The sequence below is a fragment of the Siniperca chuatsi genome, linkage group LG9 (assembly GCF_020085105.1).
Source record: "Siniperca chuatsi isolate FFG_IHB_CAS linkage group LG9, ASM2008510v1, whole genome shotgun sequence".
Classification (NCBI taxonomy): Eukaryota; Metazoa; Chordata; class Actinopteri; order Centrarchiformes; family Sinipercidae; genus Siniperca; species Siniperca chuatsi.
Window position 1 is genome coordinate 29,084,659 of NC_058050.1, and position 18,835 is coordinate 29,103,493.

The 18,835-nt window shown below is 39.3% G+C and overlaps 1 protein-coding gene across 4 annotated transcripts in view; it reads left to right on the plus strand.

The window, feature by feature from the left end:
• The window catches only part of grik2 (glutamate receptor, ionotropic, kainate 2), a 342,363-nt gene that overhangs the window by 214,542 nt on the left and 108,986 nt on the right, over nucleotides 1–18,835 (plus strand). For all 4 annotated transcript variants that reach the window (XM_044207865.1, XM_044207861.1, XM_044207863.1 and 1 more), the window contains 3 exons: nucleotides 2,614–2,757; nucleotides 6,187–6,294; nucleotides 15,478–15,591. In XM_044207865.1, the coding sequence (XP_044063800.1) occupies nucleotides 2,614–2,757; nucleotides 6,187–6,294; nucleotides 15,478–15,591 (366 nt within the window). The remainder of the gene's footprint in view (nucleotides 1–2,613; nucleotides 2,758–6,186; nucleotides 6,295–15,477; nucleotides 15,592–18,835) is intronic.

Genomic DNA, 18,835 nt, shown 5'->3' on the forward strand with positions numbered 1-18,835 from the left:
TTTGTTTGCATTACCTCACAAGTAAGTGAGCGTTCCCTCGCAATAAATTTTGCACTCTGATCCATAAAGAAAGGCTGAGCTGTATTATGACATAGTATTATGTACTATGTAGTAGACTGCTGCTGGTTGTGACCACAGTGTGAGTGGGTGCACCCTCAGTTGTGGCTGGCTCAAGTGCAAGTCTGTATCATTGCAGCTAGATAGATAACTAGCAGAGCTGGTTAACCCAGCTCTCTCACCAACTGCCGCTGAGGCTGACTGAGACAAACTGTAGCTGTGATTATGACTGTGACATAGCTTTGGCCATTGCAGTCGCTGTGATTGTGGCTGTAGCCATGGCTGTGCTTTGGTTGTTATGATTATGGCTGTGACACATTAGTATATAATGAGTGTAACACTAACAACATGCAGGGGCTGTGTGCTGCTGTGTGTGTGTGCAGTGAATTGACATGGTTGTGCTGGCTGAGCGTTGTATTGAAGCTACTGTATTCTTGCACTCCAGTGGTGTATTGGTAACACATCCGTCGTATGGCTTAACAATGCTTTCTTGGCTAATGTTAGTAGGAGCAGTAAAGAGAAGTCAGTACAGCAACCATAGTCATATCCATAGCATCATAGATACAACCATAAATGCAGCCGTAGTCTGAGCATTAACCACATCCACAGCTTAAACCAGCACAGCCAGGCAGAGCAGCTGTAGCTGTGCTCACAGCCAGTGGCTGTATACTGTTGGAGCGCTGCCTTTTGAAGGGAATAATGAGCAATAAATGCATAATGTAAAGTGTCACATCATCTCTCCTTGATGTAGTGCCTGCAGAGTGTTTCCCTAAACTGGCAGTGTATTATAACTAGACTGGACCAACACACTAACTGTTCCTATGGATCAGGGGAATGCATAAAATATTGGGAGGGAACGCAAAATTGAATTTGAGGTAACGCAAACGTTATTGCAAGGTAATCCAAAAGCACTGCGAGGGAACGCAAAAATAGTTCTGAAAAAAGATTCCCAGTGTGACCCTCGGGGGCCTCGTACTGTTGCACCCACTAGACTACACACATATCTTACTGTACACTGTATACATATTTTTATATGCATTAAGTATTTCTGAAAGGCTTTTAAGAGTTGGCTGCCACCCTTTGTTCTGTAAATTTAGCTAGCTGCAGCTAGACATCTAAGTTCTAAAGCATTGTTGTATCTCATGTCATTAGATTTGCAGAATTCTCTTGACTTGGACTAAGCTTTTTGCAAAATACTTTGAGAGTTTATAAATGGCTGGAATAAAAGCATATGGAATGTGTACTCTTGTCATTAAGGAACCTAAAAGTAATAATGGACTCTGATTCAAAATTAAGGAAATTAACAATGTTAACAATCTCTCTACAGCTCTGTAAAAAGGGAGAATGACCTCCCTTCTCTCCTGCTCCAGTCTGCAGATCTCCGGATTCTAAAGTGGCTATTACACATGGACTACAATAACCTTAGACTAACCAGCATTTACTGCTCTACACTGAAACAAGTACAAACAACACGACAGTACCTTGAATTGGATCATACTCTTTATTAATAGTAGTAGCACTAGTAGTAGTTGTTGTAGTAGTACCCTGTTGGGCAATGCTTTATTTTGGTGTTCTTTTATTTCCAAATATTTTGGAAATAAGTTTCCAGGAAATAACTGTATAATTTAGTACTAATTATAGGTAAAATAGAGGCCACATTTTGAGACTTTCGTATTTCCTTGAAATAACTGCTACATTTAAATCCAACTAAAAGTAAATTATTCATCATTCATTTATTATTGGAAATAATACTATCAATACTATTTATATTTGTGCAAATATTTGCACAGTTTATTTATATAGTCTAAGGTATTGTAATGCATATAATGTATGTAGCTTTTTCTTCATTTATTTAATTTCTCATTTCATTTGTATTTTTTAATGTTTCCTAACCCTTTTATCGTGTGTCTTATGCTGCTGTAACATGTTAATCAGCACCACTACTGCAGATGAATAGACATTCTGACAGAGTTCTCACTTTATCTTCACTTTCAACTTTTTGACAAGAAAAAATTATAAAAACAAAAACAATATGCAAAAAAATATTTAGAGGTTTTGGCAAATGCATTTCCACGTGCCACCCAAATAAATGTATAGTGTGCATATATTTCCTCCTTTCTCTCTGAATTTACATATTTACACTCAGTAACCCACACTTTTTCCCACACTTCCCACTCATGGAATCCTTATTAGCATGAGTTGAAATTGTCAGTGGTATACACCTGCAACAGTTTAAGTGTTATTTTCTTCATTTTGTTTTATTCATGCTTATTTCATATTCTACATTTGTTCTTATACTCCTCATATTTTATTTTTTTCCCCTGTAAAATATAATCACTATTTCTGCTGCAAGCCATTTTCAACAAAGTCTCTTATCAGTGCATAATACATTAGTAGTGAAATCATCAACTATCTATGGACATTGTGTCCATAGAGTGAAACGATGCCGATCCATACTGTACATCTGAGTTTTGATGTGAGGCTTTGATTCAACCAAAAGTGCTGTATTCCATGTTAATGACGCTCTGTTTCTCCCCCCTCTGTCTCGGCTTGCAGACGGACGCCGCGCTGATGTATGATGCCGTGCACGTGGTGGCCGTGGCTGTGCAGCAGTCTCAGCAGATCACTGTCAGCTCATTACAGTGCAACCGACACAAGCCCTGGCGCTTCGGGAACCGCTTCATGGCCCTCATCAAAGAGGTAGATGCTTCTCTACCTGCTCCCCATTCTGTCTTCTTCCTCAACATACACAGCCCCTTCACACATGCTCTCAGGAAAGCAGACAGAGGCGGAATGTAAATAAGGCTGAGGCCGTCAAGAAGAAGGGAATAAATCGAAAATCTCTCTGTATTTATTTATATGGTAATCATTTTTCAGTGTTTGTACATACATACACCCCCGAGCAGGGTAGCCATCTTGAGGCTGCTCTCTGAATTTTAGCATTAATCACCCATGCAGAAACAAAAACACAACATCATCTAAATTTTTGGTAATTGCCCCACAGTACGCTGCATTTGTGAAGCTAGGACGGTTAATCCAGAGCTTTCTGTCTGTGGAATGGCTGGGGATTAGGCAACTTTTATTTAGGGCTCTCTAACCCTCTGTTCCCCTTTAGTTAGCAGAGATCATGAGAAGACTATAAAGAATTAAACTGTATGGTGAGGCTTTGTGTGCAAATCACCCATCAATTTGGACTCCTCATCCAGAATTATGCTCAGCACAAATGTGCATGACACTATCTTAATACTCTCCGTTACATGATCTTTACTATAAAACAATCAAGGGACATTATCATATGAGTCTTTCTTCATATGATAATGTCCCTTGATTGTTGTATGAAATGACATGTATATAAATTTGATTTGCTCTGCAGCTTCACTGAGAATATCCATACAGCATGTAGGACATCTGTTATATGCCTGCCTTCTTAATAATTAGCTGACAACAAGATAAAATAATTTGATTGGATTTGATTAATTTAATAAAATTATTAATTTGATAATATGAACTCGTATCTATCTATCTATCTATCTATCTATCTATCTATCTATCTATCTATCTATATATATATATATATCTATCTATATATATATATATATATATATATATATATATACTGGTGATAAATTAAAATAGAGGATAACTTTGTGTGTCCCCAATGACTAGCAATGGATTAAACTGTACTGAAAGGTGCGTCTGTGTTCCTGTATTACAAATATTACACATGACAAGCATAGAAGTATGAATGAAAAAGAAAACTGAACAGTATTAACAGGTGCAACATGAAAAGAAGAATAAAATGGAATGACATCGGTTCAGATTTCCATAAAATTTGGTATGCATGATGATGCTCCCTGACTACCACAATTAGAAACTTTCCAGTTGTACACAAGAAATAACAAAATGTAATGGGCAGATTGCAATGGAATTTTGGGGTGGTCAGGCTCCCCATAGGATGAACTCTTCCTCATGACCTTTCCTCTACTAGCACTTTTTGGAAACATCTTTACATTTTTAATCCCACAACGTGCAATGTTCTAATAATAAAAACCACTATGTTGTTTGTTCAGTCCACTTAAATATTGTGGGATGTAATGAACACCCATTGTTGAATTACTGCTGTATTTTAGAACAGCCCATATACCCCTTAGTGCACTAGTGGTCAATGTGAAACCTGAGAAAAAAAAAATATTTTCTGCAAGGACAGATGTTTTAATAATTTTGGGTACAACACTGGCTTCACAGCACAATATTCATTACATAAAAGTTGTCAAAGGTTTTATAAATCTGAAAACAGAAAACTGAGCACATAAGCAACCACTTTTCTGTCAAGTCATGTCTGATGAAATGTTTCAATCAATATCTGCACACAAAAGTGGTAAACTACCTATTCAGGCTAATTCCAGGCTAATAACAATTCTAATAATTTTTAGACTATCATGTCAGAATTGATGATATCAAGCTGATATTAAGCATATAAATTTGATTAAAAACAATACTAACAACCTAAAGAAACACTAACAGCCATACCTCAAAAAGATGAGACAAACAGACTGAGTGATGATATACTTAGAGTCTTGGGCCTTGAGGTAATTCAAATCAAAAAGGTTCAACCTCTGAGGAGCATGAATCTGCTGAGATTTGTCCATCTAGAATCTAGCTGTTATTTATTATTTCTTTTTTTCCAATTGAAATTTTAGCTTGATGGTGGTGCTATACAGATCAGGAGGATGATGAAAAACATTAGGAATTATCTTGTGAAGAGCATGAGTATGCACACCAAATATCATGGAAATGTCCTGCGGATAGCAGTCAAGGCTGGATTATCAACCAGGCAAAATGGGCACTGCCCTGGGAACCCAGCACTCCAAGGGTCCTGACTTATTGTGTGTCAGCTGGTTTCTGCAAATTTATTTAAAATGTATTTAAGAGTACGCACCACTGCACCCCAATATCAACTGACATGGTAGAGGCCTTAAGGTGGTTCCTGCTTCATTACCCGACCTTGAGGCCCTGTCTTGAAGAGGATCCTAGGGTCAAGATCTTGTTTTAAGGCTTTAATTATTTCTCACACAGCGAATCTGGGGCAGATTTTCTCACATTGACAAACTGTAGATGTTGGATGGAGAGTAGGAGAAACAGGATTATTAGGCAGCAGTTAATTTTTCTCTGAGGGCCCAGAACAGATCATGGATTGTTGGAAAGGGTTCATCCTCTGTGGAGCATGAAAGTGCTCAGTAAGTTTCATGGCAATCCACGCAAGAGGTTTTGATACTTTTTAGTTTACAATTTGAAATCTTGACCTGACACGCATGTTGTTGTGGTGACATGATGGTAAGACACCAAAATCTGCAGGAATCCTCCTCTGGGCACCATGAATATACATACCAGATTACCAGGCAAAATGGCCAGCAGTTGTGAGATATCTTGCACAGACAAAATGACAGACTAACTGTTTGTAGCAGTTGACTCCCTTTCTTGATAATAGTAATTCATAGTGAGGTGTGCATGCACCTACGTGCATGCTGCCTGTTGCCGTAGTATTCCTGTGTGCACTGACGTGATAGTGAGCTGCTGTAGCAAAAGAGTTTCCCCTTGGGGATCAATACAGTATTTCTGATTCTGATTCTGATAATAACCCCCATTGGAGTAACATATCCTCGTATCTGTGAACAGCACTGGTATCACTGGAGAGATATTCAGACAAAGCTTTCTATCACAGTTGACTGTACTGAGTGAGTAACTTCCAGATCTGTGACTCCCACTCATCTAACTAAAGGTAGGTCCTGAAGTCCCCGGCTTCCAGTTGGAGCAGCACTGTGATGATTTGCTGTAACTGAGAAAAAGTCTTTCCTGCTCTGAGCCACTTTCATGCTACATTGTATCCTACCACACCCCCAAATATCTGTAAAGATTGGGTAATTGCCTTCCCACTGTTACAAATGTAGACTCAGAGTCTGTGTAGGCACCTCAATGCCAGGGAAGACTGTACAAACAGGAACAGTGTGTTAAAGAGGAAGAAATAGAAAGAGTGTGTGTGTTCTCACTCTTTGACTGCTTTGCCTGTGTAGATTTGATGCTGATGATTGAATGTCTTCTCTGGTATTCTCTCTGCCTCTCTCTCTTTAGGCCCACTGGGATGGCCTGACCGGGAGAATCACTTTCAACCGGACCAATGGCTTGAGGACAGACTTCGACCTCGATGTCATCAGTCTAAAGGAGGAGGGGCTTGAGAAGGTTGTGTGTCTTTAATGAGTGTGTGTTTGTGCATTTATGAGTCCACCTGGTATGACAATGTGATGATGAGATAAAACATAAAATCAGGGGGTAAATGCAGGAGTGATTCATAAAAGATCAACACACACACACACCAATATTCCATAATACCCCATTAACATGTAGGTGTAAATGCATTGTATCTGCAGTCCATTAAGTGAGGGCTTTCAGGTAACTCTGGCAGCCATATTGTAGGTCCACAAGTCATAGGTAAAAGTGGCTGCGAATGGCATATAACATATCAAAACGTATTGTTGGTATAAAAACAGAATTAAATACAAATAGCATTTAGTTATTTGTGGTGTTATACAAAGAACTGATAATTTCACGGGTGACTCAAGAATAGTTTGCTTTCTTTACAAGATGAGAAGATTGACATCAATCTCATGTTTGTGTGTTAAGTACAGAGATGGAGTCAGGACAAACCAAACCACTTTTTTCAGCTTAAAACCAATGTATATGGGTAATTAGTAGTGTTGTTGATGGATTCAGGTCCAAATCTTGACATTTCAATGCAAAGTATTTGAATCTTACATATTGTGTTATAAATATGCACAGTGACTGCCCTCTACAGGTTGAAACCAGGCTATTGCAATTGAATTTTGCTATTGGCTGATCTGGAGGCAGGTGACATATATGGTGGCAGCTTTCGTCACCAACCAACCCGTCTACCTAGTGACTCCACACTGTTAGTACAGTATTTGTTAGCTAGTGGCCAGATTGGGTTGGTATTGTTGCTTTCCCACCTGAAAAGTTTACTCTATTTTTTGCTAACCCTCTACGTAGTATTTTTCAAGTTTGGTGCAATGGTTTGGACTTGTGCTTTTAATGACTGTAGAAGCACCACCGGACTGCATTCTTTCCCTTGATGAATTTTATAAACAGCAGGGCCACGGCTAACCAACCTTCTGACACTCCCCCACAGACACACACATGCTGGAGAGCCTCTCAGCCTCTCTGAGCCGCTAATGTTAGCTCAGCTACAACACAGGCACCACACACTTTCACAAAGGGCCATAAATGTGCTTCTGACTGTCATAGCTCCAATGGACTCTGTGTTTCCAGCACGGACACAGAGAGGCTGACAGCAGCTGCTCATGGCTGGTTAGTGCTGCCGCGCTGACTACCAGCTCTATGGCTGCAGTGGTCAGTCTGTCTGTGTCTCCTTACCTCCCGCGTCACACACTGGCCACAGCGGTTGTGCAGAGCCACTCTGCTGCACTTTTTAAATATGCTGGGATGGAGCAAGCTAGCAGAATTTCGGGGTTTAGTTATACTTTAAAGAAATTGTGAACTATTCTTTTAACTTTGTATTAAGATCAGATTATTAACAACTACCTAAGCATGACATTTGCTTATCTAATGTTTACTGTCTCACTACTATGTCTTACATGCCCAGTGGCTAATATTAAAACTCCCATGTGTAGAATTTAAAAAGTTTTGACTTTGGCGCTCCCCAGTGAAACCAATGCACACCAATACCAAAGATCGACCTGCAGACACTGAGAGACATGGGCTACAAGCAAAATGCAACAAAATCAACGTGACTGACTCATTTTTATACAACCAGAATTATTTGAAAGATGCTATAACACATAAAAGTAAGGAAGATGTAAGACGATACGTCTTTACTTCTTCGATTTTGGTTTTGCAGTGTAATTAGACTTTGCTACCAGAAAAAAAGACTCCTCACAGCTCAAGCCCTAATGCTACAATGGCTCTGTGATCTCATTGTGGACCAGCATGGAAGGGGATATACCCAACTCTGAAAAAAAGAAACACCACCAAAAAATGTGTATATATGTGTAGTGAGCTTCCAATCCATGTAGAAAAAACAAGCACAAGGTTTATGAAAGCAGAATGGAGATTATTTTCCATATGAACTGAAAAAAACCCACATAATTGGAGAGTGACATTGCTATTATTTAGTAAGAGTGGAACCTTCGGAATCTATAATCTCTAAAAGTAGACTAACACTAACAGCAAAAACAGGAGTGTGTTTATGAAAATTACTTTTTAGAGCATACAGCAACAGACCCAAATCCCCAAACTAATGTTTTGAGAATTAGCTGTTCACTGTTGGGTTTGAAACCATCGACAGTGTTTCAGAGTTGAGATGAAGGCTAAATACAAGAACGTCTATAGTATCACAGTGCACCACACCATCTTTTCCAGGTGTATACTGTATTTAGCTGGTTAGCTGCTTGTGCACAGAAACTTTTATTAACATTTTTACTGGAAGTGGCACCCAATCTGCATTTTGACAAGCAGAATAGAAATACAATTTTGAGGTGTAAATTGAAGACAAATTTTATTAGTTGTATATAGTATACAGTGTACATTTAAATCAAACTCAGCTTCATCAGATCAAGACACGATATGGATATGAGACACATTTCAGACAAATCTGACAGTCTGTCTTAATACAATACTTGAATGTTCATATGTACATTGAAATAGTTATTGATGGCTGCATTCCTCCTGTCCGTGCTGATTGTGAAGAGGTCCCTTGCTAAAGCGACTACACTGTTAAAAAAAAAAAAAAAAGGGGGATCCCCAGTCAAAGTCAAAGTCAGTTCAATTCAATTCAGTTTTATTTATACAGCGCCAATTCATAACAGAAGTTATCTCATTGCACTTTTCCTATAGAGCAGGTCTGGACCGCACTCTTTATGATATTATTTCAAATCATGTTAGTGTTTCCCTTGTCTGTGTTTTCTTACTGAGCCATGGTGGGGGATACTTCATCTTTGTTGCCACATCCGCATTGCGGCTCAAGAAGTACTCAAAGGGAGATTTTGCCGAGTTTTCTTTTTGTGTGAATTTGACTACTGGAAGATTTATTGCAGTCCAGGTTTATTTAATACAAATGGCAAGTGACAGCTAACAATACAAATGTTAGTTCCAGGTAGCTAACAACACACTCCGACTCTGTGTGTTTATGTGACAAATCAGACTGATTTCAAAGCTTGCCATGAACTCAAGCTCTTTGTCTTATTTTATTCTGAACCATCTCATTTTTGCTCCTGCATAATAAGAGCAGACATATAAAATCATTTTGGGATTTTCTGGGATTTTCACAAAGAAAGAGGACATTGATAGTAAGGGTATTTTGACCAAAAACAGCAAAAAATATTGGCAGTGAGGAAAGCGCATTGTTTCAGTAAGGAGACAAAATACGATCCAGGAAGGTCGGTAAGACTAATAAATCTATGAGTATGAGGGCTTATCAAATGCAGAAACACAGCACAGTGAAGGTTTTACAACTGTGGAAAGTTATCTTGTCTCTGTGGCCCCTGTAAGGAGGTAGAGTGGGTTGTCCACTAGTCGCAGGGTTGGCAGTTTGATCCCTGGGTTCTCCTGTCCATGTGTCAGATTGTCCTTGGGCAAGACACTGAACCCCGAGTTGCTCCCGATGGGCAGGCCAGCGCCTTGCATGGCAGTATCGTCACCATCAGTATGTGATTGTATGTGTAAATGAGTGAATGAGAGGCAAATTATAAAGAGCCTTGTCCGTTAAGGTAGAAAAGCACTATATATGTATACTGCATTTATTAGGCCGACAGTCATTTTATCCTCCAGCACAATGATCATTAGTTAATTATGCTGTTTATTTTACAGAGTAATCTCGCAAAAGTTGAGCAGATTGAACTATTTTGCAGCCGTTTGTGACTGTGACCCCGCCGTGCCAGCACTTGGGTCTCATTGAAATGAGAAATTACATTCCATCAATTTACTTTGAGGGATCCAGCAAGAACAAAAATGTGTCTTAACTGTCCACATGAACATAAATACACTGATAGAGGAGTTCACAATTACATGTGTGTGGACCCCAATTTTCTGCTGCAACTCAGCATGGGAATGCAACAGACTGTAACTTAAAAACTTAAAAAATATATATATCCATTTGATTTGGCTAACATCCAAACAAAATCCAAACCCTACCCTTTAATATCGGTTAGAATGCATCATGGCATGTCATGGCATATACATCAGCATGTGTTTGTGTACACCCATGAATAGGTGCACCTATGGTTTACATCTTTTCCTAGGAATGGCATCTCTCCAGTTTCAGCTGTCAATTTAAAATTCATGAGATTATCAGCGGGACGAGAACCTGCTAACACTGCAGATACAAATAATATTCTTGAATGCAACTGCAAACACTTCACACTTCAGCATCCTCACCGGTGCTCGCCTCTCAGCAGCTCCTGACCTCTGGTCTGTGTTGCTGTGTGCCCCTGCACCTCCATGAATAATTTACTCTATTAATAAAAACCCCTTCAGAAGCCCTCCAGCCTCATGAAGCCTGAATTAAAGAGTTGATTTGCAATTACAAAGCCTATCCTGGGCCCTCGCGCGGGACATCAGAGGAGTGTGTGGCTGGTGTGGGTCGGGTTGCTTGGGGTGCTGACGGGGAGGCTTGGGTGTGGAGACTTGAGGGAGAGCTGAGAAAGGACAAGAGACGCCTTGAGGCACAATCTGTTAACTTCACCATCCTCTTCTTCCTCCTTGCTTACCCAGCATGCCCCCATCCTCCTATCAGCCCTCCTCAATGTTGTTCTCCAGTGACCCTCCAAAAGGCCATGGGGCCAATCCAGATCCTAGATCATCTGTGGGGGGTGGGGGGTGGGGGTTATACAGTATGTGCCTGTGTGTTTGGTAGTGTAAAGGTGTGAAGGAAAACTCTGCTCTGCTCTGCTGAGGTATATAAATCTACTTTCAGAAACATTTGATGTAACTTATGATCTTCAGTGAAGATGTGTTTCACATGACTCCATTTGTTGCTATTTTGATAAAAAAATTGATTAGCTTGTATAATTAAATGGATCTTAATAAATTAAGATCAGTGAAGTCTGTAGATGATCCTGACTAAGTTTTGGGACAAGTGGCGTAGCGGTTCCTGATGAGATGTTGAAAATAGGATTTTGAGAAAATTGAGAATACATTTTCACAGGGTCACAATGGGAAACCTTTGACATAATATGACCTCAATAAGCACCTGAAAACACACAACAGGCATGAATTGCTACATTGAATTGAGTCTTGACCTGATGAGTTTAATATATTATATACTTATATAATATACTTATAATTAACTCACTCATTAAATGAATCAGAAGGATTGAATTCTTTTTGATAGATTGACCATTGTTTCTGCTTCAAAGAAAACACACAGACAACTTCTTACTGTTTAAATGAGGTCATTTATTTACAGCTAAATGCCTAATAACTGAATAAATAAAGGATTAATAAGGTGTAACATTATATGAAAAAGAAAATAAACAAACACAACAGGTGAATAGCGGATATTAAGTGATTAAATAAACCTGGTCTTATTGGCAATAGTGAAGCGAAGTATGTGATTATTATGATTTCTAACCTAACTCTTGGGCAATTAAATGGGGTTTAATTAATTTTATTCAAAATCAACTCTTTATCACAGCAAAAACCATGGTTTAGCCTACTGTTTTGAAGCGCTGGCAGAGACAAGACATTCACGCTGGCTTTCCGGCGTTGTGTGAAGGGTTGAGTCCGCTGTGCAGCGGGGTTGCAGGTCAGTCTGCCTGTGACTTACGTACCATCGTTTAGGAGCCCATCTGCAGGTTACGCTCCCAGGTGACTTGAGAGCAGTCGGTCACCGAGTGGATGAGGTCTCCCAGCCGGTCTGGCAGTCTCGTTTCATGGCCGACGGCAAAGGTCCGGGCCAAAACGTTGCTGGCACAGTTCTCAGGGAGATGCAGGATTCAAAGTTTCAAAAGTTCAGTTCTAACTTTAGTTGTCCTAGAACACAGACGCTTAGCAGGCTTTGTGGAGTAAAATTTATATGGCTACACTAACTTATTTAGCTAGGCTTGAGTTGGCTTGAGTTAATTCCGTTGGCTAGATTAAAACTTTTTTTAAAAAGAAATAACGTGCTATAAATTCAAAACAAAACACTTTTATGAAAAGAAAAACTTCAAGAAAGACGTCTAAGAAAAACTAAATGAAACACAAAGATCTTGAGCTCAAAGGGTTTGAGGGCCAAACCTGAGGCTAACACGTTAGTGAAACTGCGTTAGGTAGGCGGAGTTTTGGGCGTGGAGGCAAACTCTGTTCCTTTGTTTGAAACTTTTAAGATGGCTACTGGATTTTAATTTAACCAATAACTATTTCAGGAGATCATTCAGTCGTTTACATGACACTCCTGACTAATCAGCTGTTGAGGTGATTCCTAATACTATTCAATTATCAAAACATAATTTCCAACACTAATAGGTGGCACAAAGTTAACCAACACTTAGTTTGATCACACAGTACAGTATAATAAGCTATACTCTTACACAAATCATAATTGTAATGGCTGCAGATATTTCCGTTGGCCAGTAGATGGCAGTGTGGCCACACGGTAAACAAGATGTTAAATCTGTGAATTCATATTTTATCCATCTTACTTCGTACAGAGATCGGGGTTGGACTATTCATCCAAGAAACGTTTGCTGATTAATGTTAGCTGGGTTACTGATTGATTAGATGGCTAATTCACATTAATTCCGACGTGTGTTAAAAAGAAAGAATATCACAGTGCTATTTCTCAGGAATGCAGGAAAGTTTATGACAGGCATTCGGCAGGACATGTTATCTCAGGCCACATCAAGCGGTGAGAAGAAAGAGAGAGAGAGATGGGGTTTTTTTTGTGTGTGTGCGTGTGTGTGTGTGTGTGTGTTTAGTCTCTCCTCCTTCAGTTAAACTAATCCAGAGAGTCAATTTATTGTCTTTAAAATCTGATGTTGCTCCATTAGCGTGACAAGACATATATTTCCTCCTGGGTAGAAAGTTATTTTCTTCTCTGGCAAGTCTCCCATATACACCTTTCCTGTTGAAACGAGGTTAGGAGTTCGATCAGCTTATGGAGAGGTCAGCGAAGGATTTTATTCAAAACCCCCATTGAAGATTCCACAGGGTCATAAATGGTGCTGCAGAGTGTTTGTGAATGTCAGGGAGACATTCACCCCATTGTTCTCACTACAATTGCTATGAGCAACTCTTGCTCATAACAAACTTTACTTATTCTCTAATGCACTCATGTGTTCAATTATAGTTTGCTAGTGCTTATATTATTCTGTATTCTATTATTAGATTTTTGTATTATATTATTTGGGATTTGTTGGGTCTCTGTAAATAATATTGTAAAGAATACGGTCTAGACCTGCTCTCTAGGAAAGGTGCGATGAGATAACGTCTGTTATGAATTGCCGCTATATAAATAAAACTTAATTGAATTATTATTTGAATAAACATTTATTCAAATGTATGTTTGACTGTGATCATTTATGAACTTTGAACACATACACTTATTACAAAAATTAAAGAAGAGAGACATTTTACATTTAGAGTTCCTCAATAGTTCTATTAGGGAGGACATATTTCCATATTCTATAACATCCATTTATGGGAATCAAGGACTTTATCAGTGTTTAATGAGATTCGAGAGGTATATCAAATCACATAGACACTCATTAGTATAGCTCCCCAAACACCACATACAATATGAAGGAAAAGTGAGTTTAATTATGAAATGACCTTCAGAAGAATTTGAAAACAAGCCACGTAAATTGCCACATGGTTGGCAAGTTTGAACTGGACACCCTGGGACTCGAACGAGAGACCTTTGAATCCCCAGAGAAGGTGACGTACTGACTGCACCACTGGGGAGACATGGCTTTCCACACACCTTCTCACAATGTGAGATATCACATATGCCAGACTCAAGCATTTTTGTCTGTTTAAGCTTAAAACGTTTACAACTGTCAAAATGTTGGTGAGAAAATTCTGAAAAAATCACACATCATTCTGCTGATTTGGGGTGTATTGTTAAATATTTTCAAGACGTTTGATACAACACTGAGCAAAATGTTGTGCACACAGTACAAATTACAGCAAGATATTGAATATCACTGATCACTCACCGTTTGACCAATCTGAACACCATTTCAAACACTTGTACATATCTGCCATATAGAGAATGTCTGTGTCAATTTTGGGAGCATTTGAATGAAGAGTTGCGGAGGTATAGATGTTAATTGATTTTGCATAATTTGAAAAATATAGAGTGACGGACTTCTGAAGTGACCGTAGGTTGCAGTGAGGCAAACTTTTATCACACATCAGTAGGTGTGCTGAAAAGATTTCAGCTCTCTAGGACCTATGGTGAAATTTAAATGATTTTTGGAAGTTTTGACTGCATTGTAGATGAAAACGTCAGTCTATGGTCATAAACCACTCCCCGTTTCGCCAATCATGACCAAACTTAAATTAATTGAACATGACTGTAGAACACGTGGAAAATTTTCCACGCATATCTGCGCAGCTAATTATGAGATATGAACTTTCCCACCCTAGTGGCAGAATATCCCAGGACTGTGAAGCGAAGCATCCGAACACGTGCACCAAGTTTGGTTACAATAGCTTAAGCCAATTTTTATTTATGAGCGTTTATGTAAAATTTAACTTAAAGACACAGGTTTAAAAATCTAGAATTTCAAAACCATATGACATATCAAAAATCAGAAAAAGTACTTTTTTCCAGATTGGTCCAGATATGCTATGTACCCAAAACATATACAAGTATAAAAGAAAGGCGCAGCATCAATGTCTCCAAATGTTCAGGATGTTCATACACTTCCAGACACCAGCTTTGAGTTGCTATTGCTATAGATTTGTTCGTATGTTTGGTATTGCAAGTATTTAATTTTCCAATCAGAAAAAAACTGACTTAGTTGTTAATTTGGTTATTGCGCTGTCTAAATATCAGACTGAAACTGAATGTTCCAGAAATACATCTTGCCTTTACCCTCTGCTTAATATGAGCTGCTCTTCATCTTGCAATGAACAAGTATCAAAGAGAAATTGTCAGAAAATTGGCTGTTTCTGAGTGGAAGTATTCCCACTGCTTTCATGAGAAATGGTAGAAATTTCAGACGAACCAAAAGCAAAGCAGCCTAATATTAGTGACGAGTAATCGAACCCAACACTAGTTGTGCTATGTCTATGTGCATCCGTGGTATATAATTTGTTCTGCCAGCCTGTATAACTGAATTTTACATGTATCTATCTATCCTGGAACCAGTCAAAAAAATTAAACAAGTGTATTTTGTTTAACAGATTGGTACCTGGGACCCTCCAAGTGGCCTGAACATGACGGACAACCAGAAGGGGAAGACGACTAACGTCTCTGATTCCTTATCTAATCGATCCCTGATCGTCTCCACCATATTGGTATTTTTTCAATTAATCCATTTGTTTGTTTCCTGAACTGTTGCTGGAGCAGTTGCACCACTGTTCACATTTTTTCACATTGTTCATTCAGCTGTTAAGTAGCTTTTACATTGTGGTTGCATGTTGTATTGTGTGACAATAGTGTCCATCAACACCAAACTGAGTGGGTAACAAAATAATCAACTCAAAAGTCCACTTACTAGTTTTTTGGAGCATTCAACTGCATCTCACAGTCTTCTTCAGCAAATGGAGTTGGCTAATGCGTCATTATGTGACCTAAGTATCAAACTTCAGTCACATGATAACAAGTGTTTGTATGTAAGCAGGCAACTGCCCCGAGGCCCCCAAACTGCAGGTGCCCCACATGCCCCATGTTCACTGTGTGGAAATTAAGTTTGTGGTCAGTTCAATAAATCTAAAAATGTTTTAGTAATATTCACCACTAAAGCAAAATATAAAGTGATATAAACTGCTGATAAGGCCCTTGAGGCGACTATTGCATTTTTACCTAATCTCGAGGCCCTGTCTTGTAGGTAGACACTGTGTCAAAAATCTACTTTTAAACCCTTTATTATTTCATTTTATATTGTTGTTATGTAGTGCATATTTGTATATAATCAAATAACCACAAATTATCTTATAAATAGCAAACTTGGGACAGGATAGCAGTCCACAATAGGAGTACTGGTTGGTTTCTAGGGTTCTTGGCAACATATAATGAAGCCACCATGTGTAGTCTGCTGTGTGCTCTGTAACTGATGTTCACTTGAAGGTTACTGGGTGCATACACAATACACTTCCCTGTTCTCCTTCAGTGTTGTCGCGAAGTTTCAGTCCTTCCTGGGTGCGCACGCCGCGAGAAGAGAGGGAGAGACGCTGTGCTGGTGCCAGAAGAGCCGCTGACTGAGACTACTCTGAGCAGCATGCATGGGAAAAAAATTAGCCTACAATACAGATTTGTGTATATTTCTCACGTTCCCCCTGATGGTCTGAATAAGTCACTAGATTTGTTGCTAATCGCTTTTTAGAAATAAAGTCGCTATGAAGGTTTCAAAAGTCTCTAACTTGGCAACATTTTGTGGGGCGAGGTTTGGACATTGCTAATGTTTCTGCTGAGCTGCCGGCTGGCTGTTAGAATCGATTTGAATGAGAGCGAGAGGGGAGGGGGAGTTGGAAGGGGAACTGGGAGCGGGCGCTGTTTTCACATCGTCCTTGTGCCTGCAGTTTCTCCTATTTTTTTTTAATATACCGACAGTTTTCGGACCGTAAAAAGTGGAGGGGTCCAATACTGCCTGCACCTTTCCCCCCCTTTGTTCCCCCCATAAATTACGCCCTTGACAGAGTGGGAGAAACAGTGGGTGAGGGGTTGGGGCCCAAAGTGCATTTGTGGCCCTTTAGCGGGTTAATCCAGTCCTGTTTGGTATAGCATGAAGGCCAGAGGAAAGATGTGGCTAAAGCCAAGTGCAGACTAAAGAACTTGGAAAAAAATGTGTCATAATCAAAAACAACATGTGATTGTAGTTTGATCACCATTGAGACGAGACATGGGAGATAAGCAGTATTGAATCATAGTGCAACTGGCTTTTAACCTGGTGTTACTGATATACATGTAAACATAGCCACTGAAAACAGCAAAGGAAAACAAGGAAATAAATAAGGGTTATTAATTTAACTTGCAGTGAATTGGAAAGTTATGGAAAGCTCATGGTCGGGTGGGTTTTACTCAGTGCAGTTACCCACCTAACACAGTGATAGGACATGCAGAAGGAAACAGAATGCAGTTGTTAGCCAATGGGAGGATTATCTCATGATCCACATCAATTGAGTCAGACTGGTATTGTATCAGGTCTTTGGTAAAAAGTAACACACTGACCCATTTGATAGACATAAACCTGCTCTGTGCAGTTCACTAATGTTATCTAACAGGATTTCTGAGTAATGAAGTCTGCAAAATTCAGACAGTTACCTCTTGCTGTCATTTTGGGCTGACAATGTGCAAATTAAATGTTGCAGCTTTAAATGCCTGTTTATAGCCAAATCAAATTGTAATGGTTCTTTATGTGGGACCAATTATAGAAGGCTAGAACAGCTCTCAGCCATAACAGACTCCCTCCAAAGATTATTTTAAGCTTTTCCTCTTGAAAAATCCTTCAGTGCTTTGCCTGAGCTGCCCTTTCTGTTTCGAGCACTTTCTGTGGATGCTGTTGCTCTCCGACTCAATTGAAGTAGAGTACCCCAAAGCATTGCACTCCCAAATTGCCAGTTGTCTTCACCACTGTGGAGAACTCCAATTTGGTGGAAGCAGGCTCAGGCAGGGAAAACTGACTGATTGATTGTCCAATAAGATTTCATGGTTTATGGCTCTGCCTCCTATCGACCAATTTATCAGGCATATTGTGTTATTGTGATTCTTGCTAGTGGTGCCAAAAACCAAGGACTTCAGACATTCTATGACTACACACATAATCAATACACATTTTTTAAGGGTAACTGTATTATTTTTTTAGATTATATATCTCAGAAGTCAAGCAGCAAAGTTCCATGAAGATCATTTAGACTGTAATGTATGGATAGAAATTTAACAAAAAATAAAATTGAGCAGTTAAATGAATAAATAAAATTTAAAAATATTTTGTTTCCTGTGTCAAAGCAGGCATAAAAGGCCAAAGTGGGCCAAAAAAGATACCACTATGTTCATAATGTGCTAGTGGTGCACACAGTATTAACAAAACAAATGCAATTTGCACAATTGAGAATGACTTCCGAATGAGAGCCGAAACGTCTTGATTCTGAAAACAGTGTCCAGATGACTACGACTGAAACCTTTTCTACGATAGAACACTCCTGGACAAATGAGGGACTACACCGTCTTATACTGAACACTCTTGTATCACTTGTTTGCTTACCATACCTCATGTGCTTGTGTGTATGAGCATATGCATGCCTATACTCCTAGAAACAGTAGGCACAGACCATGTGCCATGTGAGAACCATGGCAGTGGCGGGAAATGTGTAGAAGCAAGCCAAATTAAAGCCATTTGTGATCCTGTTATTCAGAAGGGAAGCGTAAAAATAACAATATCAAGTAAATTGCAGGTTGTCATTATTAATCGTGGGCCTTCTTTCCTTCCGTGCGTGCTGTGAAGTGATTGGATTGCAGTTATTAGCAAAGACTCTCTGCGGCTCTAATTGCCATATCAGGATTGAGTCATGGGAGATGTGTGATGGCTGTGAGCAGCGAGGA